We start from the raw sequence: 14,886 nt of genomic DNA, 5'->3' as shown, positions 1-14,886 counted from the left end.
AAAAATCATTCATGTGCTTTGCATACACTGGCATGAGTGCGTTGAGTGTTCTGTGATACTCCTGAGCATAAAGGACCGCTAGCAACCACTTTTCGTGTCCTTTGATTTGTTTGCCTTCATTTGCTGGCCCTGCAAAGCATCACACCCCTTTTGACTTTAGGTCACCATCTGTGCAATACCATTATCCTACAAAAAGTGACTTGCAAATGCCAAGCTGAGGAGTTGAGCGGATTCCACCCTACCGGGTTTACATGAAGCCAACCCGATGAGTGGTTATTACAGCGGTGCCTCGTGTCGAGCCAAAGGACGAGCAGATGGTACCTGATTTCATTTTTTTTGTCCACAGCGCATCCTTCATGTTTTCCATACTGTTCTCCTCTCCCACTGCTCCCCCGCTTCAACTCAGCGATGTTTATGTGCTTCCTGCAGTGGGATCGAGGGAGTCAACCCACCCCATTAAGCGGAGTTGACTCAACTCCTCCACTCATCGACCTGACGGCGTTTACATAAACCCAGTTACTGGTTTTTGACTTGATAAGTCTATTCAATCTGCCCTCGTCGGGTCTATGTAAATGCTGCTATTATAGACCGACCTACACTTGTAACATAAAAATGGTCGAGATCATTAGCCAGAAAGGAATGGGGCTTTCTAGGTTGGGCATATATATAGAGAAGCTGCAGAGTGAACAAGATGGCCCCAAAGGTTGTGGAAAAGTGGGATTGACCAGAGTGACTGGAAACTCTGCTTGTGTGCAGGGGCCTTCTGCAGTGTGTGGCGCACTGTGCAGAGCTGGCGGGCGATGCAGGCGAAGAAGCCCCCTCGGTGGAGCACTGCTTTGCCTCGCTGGAGGCGATCATGCAGTTCGTGGTGCAGTCGCGACTGCTCCTGAGCCGCACAACGGGTGCGGACCCCAGCGAGGGCTTCTGGGCCGACCTGCAGCCCATGCTGGCCGCCTGCGAGCGCATGCTGGCAGCAGCAACCACCCCAACCTCAGCACAGGTGGGCTTCCACACAGTGTCTCGGCTTTCATTCCTCCGGCCTTTTCTGTGCCCCCTCTGTTTATTCTCTTGATTTCAAGGTGTGCAAATGCCATCCCATGGAGGCCTGTTTTGTTAGGATCCCCTGCCACCATGCACTCCTAGCAATGTGACTTGTGTTTCCAACTCTGCTAGGAGACTTCCTAGGGAACTCAGGAGCTTGTGAATGGGAAGGGAAATTTTATGAGCCCTTTCACAAAAGCGATGTGACGGGCTAGTTGGTATTGCATGTCAGTATAAGAGCAGCGCATAGTTTTACGAGACACACGAGAGAGGAGACACGCAGTGCCCACGTGTGTATCTTTTTTTTTTTTTTTTTTTTTTTTGTACGTAAGCTTGCCATAAGGCATATTATAGAAACTCATGTGAATGATTTTCCGTGAGGAACCGGAGCAGGCTCCCGCTCTTAGTGTTGTCGGTGAGTCATTTAGAAAAGTCCTCTTCCCTTGTTGTGGTTAGTCCCACTTCACGCAGAATCTGTGTCCTTGATGCCCTTGTCCCTGCACAAGTCCATAGCAGGTGGCGAACATCCCCCTTCTGCAGCTGGTGTGGAACACTTCGGGCATGTGGTTGGTCCGATGTCTGCTTGCGATTCCCATCGGCATTTTACCGACGGGGTAAGGGCCGCCCTAGCTCTTATCCTTCTAAGGGAAACCTCCTCCAATCTCGTTAAGTTACGAGGGAGTGGGAATGTACACGGGGGAATGAGGGCACGTGTACTTTTCCTTAATGTGGATGCTAAGATGGGAACAGTGGAGCGGGCATCGAAAGGGAGCCTGGTGGGGGGCGCATTAGTGTTTGGAACTTCGTGTGTGAGGTGGTCAACTTTTCTCTGCTCAGCGTTCTCAGCATCGTCTTGTGTTCAGTGTATCTGGATGCTTATCTTTGTTTTTTTATTGAGTGCGTGGATTTCCTGGGTAACACATAGCGTCTTCGTTACTTTCTTCAGTTGTTTTATGGCGGCTAAGGAGTCTCTATAGTTGTGGGCTTCTGTTATGGAATCTATTTTATTTATGGCCTCCATAGCATCGTGGATTGCATAGAGTTCCATCACAAGCGGGTCCGGGTATTCTGAAACATATTCTTTATGTACCTTTAGTTCGCTGTGTGTTGGACTAGTAGGTGCTGTTCTACCGCCATTTTCTATAATTGATGCATCCGTATATGCAATGCAGGTACCTGGAAGTGCATCAACCAGAGGTCGAGATGCCAGCTTTTCTTTGCAACGAAGCCGAGTGGTCTTGTTTGTCGTAATAGTCGTGAATTCCCACGGAGGGGGGGTCAGCCATTGGTGGTGTTTGAACTGCCACTTCGTTGTACAAGGATGCTATGGGCGTAACATACTTTTGCTTCATATCCCTTGTTGCCTCACATTCAATTAATTCTGTCGACGTATTTATCTGTGCAAATTCTTGGAGAATAAGGATAGGAGTAAGTTTTGGTAAGGCCGTGATAGTGCGCATTGCGTTTTTCTATTTATTGTTTCCAATTTCACCCACTCCCGCCTCGTGAGTCTTTGGAATTGGACCTGGTATAGTATCCTCGGCTGTAACACCGATTGTACAAGACATCTTGCCATGTCTGTTCGAGCTCCTCCTCCCCTAGACGAAATGCGTTTTATCAAGTTTAAGGAAGTCGCAGCTACTTTTCTCACCTTATGAAGCCATTGTGTTCCTTTGCCAGATTTGTGAATTTCTAAGCCAAGAACTCTCAATTCGTCCACCTCTTCCAATGCCTGATTTTTTTTTTGTATCTCCTTTCTCGTGTGTCTCGTAAAACTGCGTTCCCCTTATACTGAGCTTTTCCAGCTGAATGAATGGGGTATAAATCATCATCAGCCAAACTTCACCCACTGCAGGGCAAAGACCTCTCCCATGTTCCTCCAGTTGACCTGGTCCTGTGCTAGCTGCACCCACTTGGGTGTAAATGCAATATTTTTGCAAGCAAGAGGGGTGTAGCCTGGAACTTCTTATGTGAAAACAAAACCAAAAAAAAAAAAAAAGCCTGGCAAGCTATACTTCGTTTCAAAATTCAAGTGCAATGCTGCCAAAGCCAGAGCTCTTGTTTGCGCTCCCTGCATCCGCAATGAAAAATAGTGCCTATTGTTGACGAGAGGAAATAGTTGCTTTGTCTGCAAGCTTAATACATCTTACATTTGCCATCAGCTCCGTAAAAAGCACCTTTTTTATGGAGAAAAGATCGGATTCAGTTAATTTGTATGTTTTGCTTGTCATTTTCGTTCGTGTCGCGTTTTTGCTGCCCCGCAACCCTGCCAGCGGTGCCCTCCGCGCTGCGCAACACAGCGACCTCGACTGCCTCTTCGGAGCGGATTTTTTTTTATAAGATCCCCACTGCGAAAATGTCCAGGCACGTGAAGAAAGTTATTGCAAACGTGTATGCTCGGAATAAAGCCCGTTTCCACAGAAACCACTCGCCCACGAAACGAGCACGTAGTGATAAGCCTTTTTTTTTTTTTGCGGACTACTTGCGTAGCTTTAGCTGCATTGCACATGTTGCATTAAACGGTGTATAGGTACTACCGACCAGCACTAGCACACTTTGCCCCTTGTTTAGCTATATCTATCTACGTTTGGATTTTACACACATCCATGGCTTATCTTTTGCTGCACAGTATTTCCACACATGTCAATAGCCAGCCAAAGCGGGACGAGATACAGGTTGCAGTTTCTGCATCCCACCCTTTCTTCTCTCCAACAGTAGCTGCCACCTGTCGGAGCACCTGCCAACTCAGGCATCATATATGGTGGATTTCTCTTTCTCCACTTTGCCACCTGCCAGCCATGGCAGGTAGTACAGTGGCATATCAGTGTAATTCTTGCAGGAATCGAAAATAAAAAGGTATTTTTCAAAAATTGTACTATTCCATCAAGACACTGCAAAGCGTAGCAAATGAGACATCCTCGGAGCAGAACTTACTGTTATCACTGCCCTTCGAATAGCCTGTCACTTTGCGCTGGACTCAAGTAAAACTAACGGCTGGGCTAGTTGCTGCATTACTCATAAAAGGAAAGATTCAAAGCGCTAACAAATAGACACTCACAAATAGACACACAGGACAGGCACTGACTTCTTTTTTGAAACACCACCAAATTGAAACTTGTTTAAAAAACGAATGCTCCCACACCGTCGGCAACATATGTATGCCTTCCCTATCTAAACAAAATTCAAAATTCTACACTAAATAGTGATACTGATGCAGTCCGATCTTCATATAAGAGGCAATTCACAGGCTCCCTGCTTAAAACCCTATCAACTTTGGCTCACACTTTGGCTTGAAATTGCACGATTGGCAATGGGTGAGTAGATGCAAATTTGGACTGTTTTTCAGAGAACGCTTATCTGCAGCCCAATCATCCACAAATCGGCCAGTTTGGCTCATGTATACCTTGCCACAGGGATTTGATAAATAACCCCGGTGGCACATTTGACGTAGGGCTTGGCATGCTTTTTAGTGCCGTTGCTCGTATGCACATGCCAGCCAATTTTTTGGGGGCCGAGAAGACCATCCTGACATCGTGTTTGCAAGCGATCTTCTTCAAATTATGAGCCACCTTATGCATATAAAGGGCAACAACAGGTCTGACTGCGACCGCCCCTTTGTGGTGCCTTTTCTGCAAATGATTGTGTCCCTTCATACTCTGCCTCAAGGACTCCGCCACAGCCACCGCTAGGCGTTCAGGATAGCCTGCTGATCGAAGCCTCTTCAGCTGGTTATTGAAGCTCTCCTTCATTATGTGACAGCAGGATCCCTGCAAAGCACACTTTAGTGCTTGCATCGTGATTGCTCGCTTAATTATCTTAGTGTGCGCCACATCGTAAGGAAGTAAATCCTTGCAAATTCTGGGACGATAGCACCAGCAGACACCTTTTTCCACGAACTTATGATTTAGGTTTAACAACTGCAAGCAATCATGCTCCGGTATTTCTGATGTGACCCTTAAGCCCTTCCCGCAATTCCGAAAAACATATAATATTTGTTCCACGGTTTCTGTATAAAACCATCATTCTGTCTCTTCAAAATGACTAAAAAGTTGTCGATTTATCTAAAAACCTTCAGCACTCTCCCAGTGTCAAAGGTTACAAACAGGGACCGGTCAGTAGACGCAAGAAAAATTTTGCATAACATGGGAGCAACACAGGACCGAATGCAAATACCTTGGTGGTGTAAATACAACTGGTTGTTCAAACCGATAAATGTAGAATTCAGGTAAAACTCCAATAGTGTCATGAAATTGTCAGTGTTTATAGCAGCAGTATTCTGGAAGGGTATGATGCCATTCAGTTCAATGCATTCTTTGACAGATGCAAAGAGTTCTTGATGAGGGATAAAATAGTACAAGATTTATGCTCATTGGTACAGTGTATTGTGTGAGATTGCATCAATAAAATTTTGACTCTAGTTGATGTATATATTTAGCTAAGTTGCAACATATTAATTCGGTTGGTTGATTGTGCCACGTTGCTCTTGGCAGGTGGTTTAATGGTAGGCTTCATTTGGATATACTGTAAAAACCTGGATGCAATACAAAGTTTATTTCCTGCGTTTCTGCCTCGGATTGGAACAAATTTCAGCCTAAATTCGCACTTTCGGTGTCGTTAATGTACAGCACAGTCGACATCATATTAACTCTATGGCTTTCAGGGAGAGGAGGTGCCATCTAGCGGCGGCATAGGTTGACCGATGTAGGAATGGCAAAAGCAGCAGGCATTTGGCATTCCAGGGCATCTCCAGCAATGCTGGCTCCACCGTGCAGCCGAATTGCAGACTAGCATTCCCTTTTGACAAATGTAGGATAATGAACTCGTTTGTTTAGGCGAGAAAACCTGGGCCAAGGGGTGCTGCGCCGCTCTATGTGTCAGCGCCCTCCATGTAGACCTCAACAAAACCTCCGCGCAGCACGGCTGTGTCTGCTCTGCACTGCATTGAAACCCATGTTGTCGTCTGCTCCGTGCTGCATTCCAGTGTATGGTTATGCACATGAGCGCGGTTGTTGCTCTCCTCTGCTCACCTTCTGGCCGCCGTCTCGTTTCAGCAAAGGGGGCAAAAACAAATAAAACAATGATGCTACGCTTTTTCACAAAACTTGTGTGGTAAACGGTAATAGGCTGGTTGTCAGCTCTTTTTTTTTTTTTTTAAGTTTCTTGTACTGCTCGTATCTCGCACCTGACGGAGCGGTCATTGCGGAACTGAGTCGGCCTCAAACAGCAGATATGTTCTCATACGCGATCCTGCTTCGAAATCTGTGCACTTGCTAGAGGAGATAACTGAAGCAAGGATTGCTCAGAGTAGCTGTAGAACATAATTTCCTCTTTGTTCGTCACGTGGAGAGAAGGAAAACTGCCACAGGAATGGAATGCCTCGGCTTCTGGTGAATGACGCAGGTCAGTAGGAACCAGTGATCATTAAAGGTAAATAGGTCATTGATTTCAGACAGCAGCGCCCCAGCAGCGAACTTCCCCTGGCCGGTAAAAACCAGAGGATTGTTTTTGTGTTGCGTTTTGTGCCATTGTAAGGAAAACGTCAAAAAGGCGCCGAAGACAGGCACTGCGGCGTCGTTAGCATCCTGTGTAGTCGTCACCCTGCTGAAGCGAATCGGTCATCATAGATGGCAATGTTTAGTTTCGTTGACTTTGTCAGGAAAGTCTGTCTCCAAAGACTACCCTTCTTAGCAGCATGTGCAGAGACATCGGGGCTTCCGCATTGTTTTTTACTTTAACAACAGAAGAGGCGCCGCCTCGGGTCCCTCAAAATACCTTTTTTTAACGATATTTATTGCCTCAGGGCATCAGTAGAGCATGAGATGAAGAATGAGCTATGCTTAAATGAATAGAAAAAGGTTGGCTGATTTGATTAAGTCCATGTTGCTTGCTTCTCGCCTTCGAGTAGCGAATCCACGTTCATATTTTAGTGCGTAGCACTACTAGTCGCAATCACGGCTTTCGCTGATGTCTGTCCGAAGCTGCTCACTCTCTCTTTGTGAACTAGAAGGGGAGAAAGAGAAGTTGGCGATGTGCGTGTTGCGTGGCTCACCATTGAGGAAGCGGAGCGGCCGCACAGCTGCAGTAGAAGCCGCTCTCTCTTTCTGTGAGCTTGAAGAGGAGAAGAAGATGGCAACGGCTGCATTATGCAACTTAACAATGAGTGGCTGGAGCGGCCGTACAGGTGCACCCCGTTGTACAAGCAAGTGTTACTCGACTGAGCAGTCGTGTGCCCCAGATCGCGGAGTGGACTGATTATGCTGAACGCCTTTTTCAGTCCGCGCAGACCGAGATAGTTTTTGCTCTTTTTGCTTTATCGTTGCTACCTCCACGTTGCTATGCCCGCGCTTTTCGTCTCATATTCAGTTTGAGCGGGATATTGTTTGCTATGCATGCGTTGCATCGTTCGCTCTGTGTTCGCAGCAGTGTATCGTTTTTTTGTGTGTTTGTGCTTGTGGGTGTGCCAGAGTTGTAGCTTTACTCGGTTTCTAGTGCTTGTTATGGGTAAACTAGCGAAAAAAGTGCTCAGGGATGAAGCGACAGTCACATTTTTAGCGCTCGTAGAGAGCTGCCCACCGATGTGGAATATTGAAGGCGCTTGCAATAAATTAACGCTTTTTCACGGAAGCTTCCTCGTCGTCCTCACACACTTCAAATAGAAAAGCCAGAGCAGCGAGACGACGGTTTCGCTCAGCATCCATGTTAAAACTCTCGATGGAAAGGTTTCCGGCAGCGGGCAAAGAGCACTGGGGAGGAGGGTACACGCAGATGATTCGCTGGCTTCCTGTGAATGCTCGACGGCCGGATCGCCGCGCGGGTGCTCGGTCGCATGGCACCAGATCTGCGCTAACGCGTGTGGACCGTCCACGCTCCAGTCCTTTCGTTTGAACCTACCTTAAACGGTGCAAGAAATGTGAAATGCATGAATAGTATAGCAGGGATAAGCAGTGGTACGCACCTACTTTTCATTTAATTTACAATCCAAATCGGCTGTAATTTTTTTGTCCCACAGCCTGCCAACAAGCGCTCTTTGAAAAGAATGTTCGTGGCGCTTTTCTGGACCTGAAGTGGCTCACAGTGATGACAGTCTGTCTGTTAATCATAATTTCTTGCTTTCGAAACCGCCGATAAAAAGGACGTTTCCAGCCAGACTCTTTGTCAGGTGGGGAACCGAAAAAAAAAGCAAAAATGAAAAAACCTTGCTGACGAAGAGCGCCGGCTGTTTCCATTCCCCCTTCTCCTCATTCTCCTTCTTCTGCTGTACATGCACGCGTGGCTGCGCCTGGCATGCGCTGCCGCCCAAGGGGGCTGCGCTGCACCGCGGCTGCACGTATATTTTGTAGTTCCTCTCCGTTCCGCCAGAAACTGAGCGCTGGCATACCGTAGCAAACTCCAGCTTGGGTTCCCTATGGAAAGCAAGGAGACTTTCGGCAGGCAGGAAAGTATGTACCTAAAAATGCATCTGAGTTGCACATGTGCAGCTGTGTGCGATGCTAGGCACAAACAGGTGCATGCTAACTTTCAGCTCATGTGCTACTGTTCCACGTCTGAGCTGGAAGCGGTCGATTGACTTACAACAGCTTGAGCTGCTCTTCTCCTCATGGTGTGTGAAATTCTCTATCAAGTATATCAGCGCGAGAAGGGGAGCGAACCAGCATCTGCACATGAGAACGCATGGCACGATAACTGGTGCAGGGGATGTTGGACATGAAAGCGCAAAGCGCGTAGGCCTTGCAGAACAACTGCTAAATGTAGGGCTAAATAAATACTTTTGTTGGTCTTTCTTTGTTCGTGTTACATGCAAACAAAAAGTTTTTCCTATTTCTGCCATCCCAAAATTACGCCTTGTAATATATGCAGGTTTTAAGGTAATCGCTTTCAATGCTCTAGCATACTCTGCCAAAAAGCCATTGTTTGCGTATATTGGCAGTAAGCTAAACATGCATTTGTTGACTTTGCCCCTTTTCTGTAGTGGTTGGCAGGTAACATGGCTGGGCGCTTTTTGTGACGCCACAGGAACATGGCTGAGTTGGCAAGAGCTGCCAACCTGGGCAGTTGTAAATAGGTCCCGCCAGGACACTTGGCCCCCTATTTGGGCATGTGTTTATTGGGTCATGCAGGCATGTTCGTAAAAGTGGTATTTCTATCAGTGTCACGTGGTCCTTCGCATGATGTCCTCATCCTTCTCTTTACTTGATGTAGGGGTTTTTTTAGTGCAAACAAAGACGAACAAGAAAGGCGAGACGTACACATACAAGCGCTAACCATCAACTGACTTTATTTGTGGGAGGCAACATCATACATAGGCCAAACACTTGTGTGTGTACGGCTCGACATTCTCGTCCTTGTCTTTGTTTGTACTAAAAAAAACCCTACATCAAGATGAACTACCAACTCGCCCAACAGGAAGTTTTAATGAAGCTTCTCTTTACGCTGGTTACAAAACGCAGTGCAATCACAGTGCTCCCCTTGAAGTGTGTAAGCGGCACTAAAATATTTTAGTGTGCTACCTCTAAGGTCTTTGTTCTCTTTCAGTTCAAAGCAAGCAAAACCATAGAAATTCAGCACAAACCATGCAATACCATAGTTAAACATGCGATAACTTGTGATTAGCCCGAGGGTAAACTGAATTTTTTTCTCATGTGTCATCAGTATAAAAGAAAAGTGTTTTGCGAGCACCCCTCCTCAGGTGGAAATGAATGGGGGAGCCATGTTGGCAGGTGTTTCTGGTGCGAGGCCTGGGTGGTCTCCTGGCCCGGCTGCGTGAGGTGCTCCCCCTGCCGGTGGTGGTGCGGGTGGCTGAGCGATGCCTGGCATGGCTGCCCCCACAGCCACACCCGCTGCTGGCACAGGCACGCCTGGTCACCCTGGAGCGGACCATCGCTGCCCTCCTGTGCAGCGACAACGACCACGCAGGTGAGTGGGTGGAATGGAGGAGACTGAATCGACACTGACTGCAAAGGCACTATGGAAAACATTGGGAAATGGCAGATAATATCTACCCATCTTTCGCTGCTTTTTCACAGCGTCATGGAAAGCAAGCTCAGTTGTTGATGGGTTCTCCTTTCTTTCATGTGGCCACTGCATGAATGGACGTTTTTTCTTTGTCCTTCTTGCTATTCAAAGCATGTGTTGCTCTCATTCTATCATTCCGTCCTTGCTGGTCTTCAGTTTGCCACTGCAAACTGGCGTACTCTTTACGTGATATAAATAAAGGCATTATTATTATTATTATTATTATGACTTACCAGTAAATCTTATTGCAGACATGCGGGTATGGAATTGAAGTAGAACCCCGTTGATATGTTTTTCACGGTACCGTAAAAATAGAACGTAAGAGCCGGGAGACATAAGAACCGGAAAGTAGGACAGATTGGAAAAGGACAGTAGTGGGCAACTGAAAACATGCCTATTAAAGTCCTAGCATCTGAAAATATTGTACCGCATTGTCTGTTGCATTTTCTCATGCCCTGTGAGCACAACTCGCTTCTCCATCACTTGTAGTGCCGTGTTGCTCTCGTTATCTTCGTTAACATACCTCCTGAGGAGGGGCCGCTACAGCCGATGTAAAGGTTGGCTGCGGCAACGGCTCACCCACTTCCTCTTTGTTGTTACTGTTGTCTGCATCGACAACCTCGGCCACAATCTGGTCAATGGTCAAAACCTCGGAGGTGGCTACGGCATCGTCCACAGAAACATAATCGCTGTACGCGATCCCGTTCGCACCAACCTTTTCAATGGCCACATCCAGTTCTTCACAGTCCTGCATGGGTCTGTTCTTTACGGTTTCAGATTCTGCTACACAGTCGGCATCGCTGAAACACTTTGAAAAACAGTTTTTAACCGTTGTGGCAGTGAGAGCGCTCCATGCTGCGGCCAAATAGTGCATGACATCTAGGATGGTAACGCTAGTCGCCTGCTGCACTAGGTCCACGGCAGCTGCGGACTGCTTCACGACGCACTTTCTGCAGAAATACTTCACGTTATTGATAAGTCCAGCATCCAACAGTTGAAGGTGGCTTGTCGTATTGGCCGCAAGGTGTACCACTTTGACGTTCCGCAGCAACATGGTGTCTTTAGGATGCATGGAGCAGTTGCTTAAAAGCAGAACAACTTTTCTGCCCCCATCTTCAAGTCCATGTACGAAAGAAACTCCCCAAAAATTGCATACATCATCCAGGCCTTACGGTTATTTTTTGTAGTGGCAGAGCAGGTAGCAAATATTTTTCAGGCAACGTGGGTTGTGAAACTTTCCAATGAGTCATGGCTTCATCATCTCGGAGCCATTCAAGTTGTAGCACAACAGCATTGTGAGATATTCCTTGCTGCATTTCCCACCATGGCAATCCTCACCTTTAAGGCTCAGCGTCTTCGATGGCTGTGCTTTAAGAAAGAGGGCTGCTTCATCGGGATTGAAAATGTCCCTAGGTTCATAGCCATTGATAATATCTGTCACAGACTCTTTCCAGTTGCCTATGGTAGCAGCATCCACACTTGTGGCTTCCTCAATAACGGTTCGATAGGGTTTGTCCAAGTCTTCTCTTAAAACGCACTGAAATCGGCGATGCCAAGCTTGTTGACTACCTCCAGTGCTTTTTCGCATAAAATGGTGCTGTCAAAATTCACACCTGCAGCACTGGCTTGCATAAGCCAGTTGTAGACAGCCTCATCAAGTTGCATGTTGCTGTGCCCCGCAGTGCATGCTTGCTTGCTTTCGATGACGAAGGATTGGGCGTTTGCTTTTATCTCGCTTCTTTTCGAAACAATGGAGTTCAGGGTAGATGGCGCGAGTCCAAGTTCTTCTGCAATACGCACCCACTTCCGTGTCGGGTTTGCATCCACAGTGTGGATAATGCTCAGTTTCTCCTCCAGCGAAAGTGCTTTGCATTTTCTTGATGCCATCACACTACAACATGACGGCATAACAAACAGGTTTCCGCGCACGTGCAGCGCATACTCTGGAGAGACGGACGGTGGAACGAGGCAGCCGCTAACCCACGTTCACGTTGCGGTGTGGAATAGTTGGCATGGCGCCAGATGGGCGATTGAGCGCACTAGACGCGTATGCACACGACCATGGGACACGACGAATTCACTCCTTGTGTCTTGCAAGACATGCGCACAGCAGGAAAAGACACGTGAAATTATTCCCAAGTGAAGCGGCGAAATGATGGGACGATACATGCCAAGACGAAGTCAGCCGCACTAGCACTAACCGCACAAAGGAATCAGGATGGGTAAAGAAAAAAATGTGCAACCACTGCTGCTGATGCTGAAAATTCAGTCGGCCCGAGCGCCCTCTGCCTAACGCAGTGGCACTAGACATGTTATGCCAAGCCAGTCCAAGTCAGGCCGCCTTAAAAGTAAACATGGCCAGCTTGGGGGGCCATGTTCGCTACGTATCATGCAGGAACGTGCCCAAGTTACGACATAGAATGCATGGAACCCTATGGGAGCCATGCCGGGCTTGTTCACAACAATGTTAGTAGCCATATTGAACAGAACACTGCCTGAAATCATCAGTGTTCCGACAAAAGGGGCACGGAGTGCAGCTCGTGTTTGATGACAGCGGCACTGTAGTGTGATGATCATGAATGACATCTGTGCTTCTGAATATAAGCGTCGTTGAAACTGAAGATAAGTGTCAGTAAGCTTACACATATCTTCTGTGCAATCCAGGCATTTTTTCGCTAATGATTAGATACTGGGTTCTCCTGTGCAACTTGTTTGTTACAGTGTGGAACAACTATAGAAAAGAGTCTTATCATTCAGAGACTTTGAGTGATTGTGGTGAGTCTTGTGCAGAAATTGTTTTTAGGCCATTTCTGCGGCCAGACCAGAGGGTAGTGAGGCCCAACTTGACACTCTGGAGCTGCTGTTGGTGAAGGAAGTCCTGAGCGAGAAGTTGATTTTTTTCATTTTGACGTTGTCATATGTGCAGCCATCCATCGAACCACATGGCAGCCGCACTCTTCTTGCAATGCATTGTGGGTGCATGAAAATTAGGTACAAACTGTAAATGCATGGTAATTCCAACACATTTCAATAATATGGGTGGATATATTTTCAGGGATTTTAAATCTGTTTAATTTGCACCATATTTTCTATTTTTATTCACTTAATTCATTTTTTCTTCCGTTGTGTCTGTGAATCCAGTGGGCAGGCAGCCGAAGTCGGGTGAATATTGGGCGAGCGGAAAGTTTGGCACCCCCAATTGGTTTTAGCTTGGACATGATCTGAGTACAATTAGCACCTTTAGTGATGCAGCAAAATCTCGTTAATTCGACCGTCGTTAATTCGGAAAATCGAATAATTCGAACAGCCGACTTGGCCCCGGCCAGCTCCCATATATGGAGTCGGGCGCTCAGTAATTCGAACGCTGCTACCATATTTACAGGATTGTAAGTCAACTCGAATGTAGGTCCACACCTCTAATTGCGTGTCCCCCCCCCCCCCCCCCCCTTCCCAAAAAAAAAAGAAACATACCGCAGTGAATGCCCTCGACACCGAAAATTTATTGCCTGGCTTTACAACTCGTCTCTTCAAATTAGAAGCTTTGAACTTGCGGCCCACACAGTTGTTTCTTTGGCATAAATGATAGCCGCCTCCTTGAACAAGCGCCGAATGCTTTTTGGACTGGAGAGCTTGTGAAAAAGCTTGTAGCTGGTCGTAAAGTCAAAAGTGCGAACACGCGATGTGCGCAAACTTAACGAATGATTGGTGTCGGCTGTTCTCTACCATTGACACTCCCTGAAAGTGCTGCCATGCCATATTACCTAACACCACTGGCGTGCAAAAAGGGAGCGTCACCGTGATTCGAACAGCGGCTCTTCCGTAAACTATCGACACTCCCGCAGCTGCAGTGTGTGCCGTGCAGTAAACGTTTAAAAAAAAAATTCTTCCCAAGAAGCACGCACGGTAACTGAATGTTGCTCTTAAAGCCGTAGAGCAAACAAATTCGCCATAGCCTCCCTGATATTGTTTTTGTCTTGCTCTTGTTAACAGTGCCATGGTTTGGTTTCGATTGTAAATCGATCTCCCAACTTCGGATTTTCTAATTTTAAAAAGGGTCGACCTACAATAATGTAAATTCGGTACTCTCTTGTGCTGCCTAACTCGGCCTAGCTTCCGCGGCGCAGGCATGCCGAAGTACGACATTTACGGCAAACAATCGCGAAAATATACTTTCAGATGCCTGAAATGCACAATGAATTTATTGCAATGCACTCACAACTTGCTTATTGAGCACAACAACGGTCACAGGGCTGCTGGGCGCATAGTTTCGGGTTCTGAAAGCCCGCCAGTCAGAGCTGGTAGAGATTATTGGCTGCAGGTCAGTCAACTAGCCGAGCCAAGCTGCTGGTCATTTCGGACGCTGACTGGCCCGCATGCGTGCTTCATTGGCAGCATTACTTCACGTAGTTTCGTGCTCCAGTGCGCTGAGGCTACGTGCTTGTCTCGCTTTATTTGTTGTGTGTGGTTCCGTACCTGCTTCATTTGGCAGGCCCATTCTTGTCAAGTACAGTTCTGCTAGAACTCAGCAACCATCATGGCCACTCCGAAGCAACCAAAATACTGCCCAGCGAAGGACTTTCTTAGGCAGAAAATAAATTTAAACACTATAAATATTTGTCTCCTATTGCTTTTGCCATGAACAAAATTTCACTGTAACATGCATTCTTTGGCATATAGCCCGTCTCGGCATATTCAGGAAATGTATCTCTTGCCGAAGCCGAAATCTAAGTCAGTCTCTCCCTGCAAGGCGTGTTTTCAAAAAAAAAAAAAAAAAGTCTTGTCCTCAGAAAAGACTCCCGGTCTTTGCAGAAATGAAAAGAAGCAGGCGTTTTT

General features: G+C 46.9%; 1 protein-coding gene across 6 annotated transcripts in view; it reads left to right on the top strand.

Annotated features, from left to right (window-relative positions):
• Nucleotides 1–14,886, top strand: part of spg (dedicator of cytokinesis spg) — a 430,105-nt gene that overhangs the window by 182,655 nt on the left and 232,564 nt on the right. For all 6 annotated transcript variants that reach the window (XM_084607325.1, XM_084607299.1, XM_084607317.1 and 3 more), the window contains 2 exons: nt 757–1,000; nt 9,759–9,954. In XM_084607325.1, the coding sequence (XP_084463451.1) occupies nt 757–1,000; nt 9,759–9,954 (440 nt within the window). The remainder of the gene's footprint in view (nt 1–756; nt 1,001–9,758; nt 9,955–14,886) is intronic.

Source organism: Amblyomma maculatum, chromosome 1, assembly GCF_055883805.1.
Source record: "Amblyomma maculatum isolate TAMU_Amacu chromosome 1, ASM5588380v1, whole genome shotgun sequence".
NCBI lineage: Eukaryota > Metazoa > Arthropoda > Arachnida > Ixodida > Ixodidae > Amblyomma > Amblyomma maculatum.
Note: the sequence above shows the minus strand (reverse complement) of the source record. Positions and strands in the feature narration are given on the sequence as shown.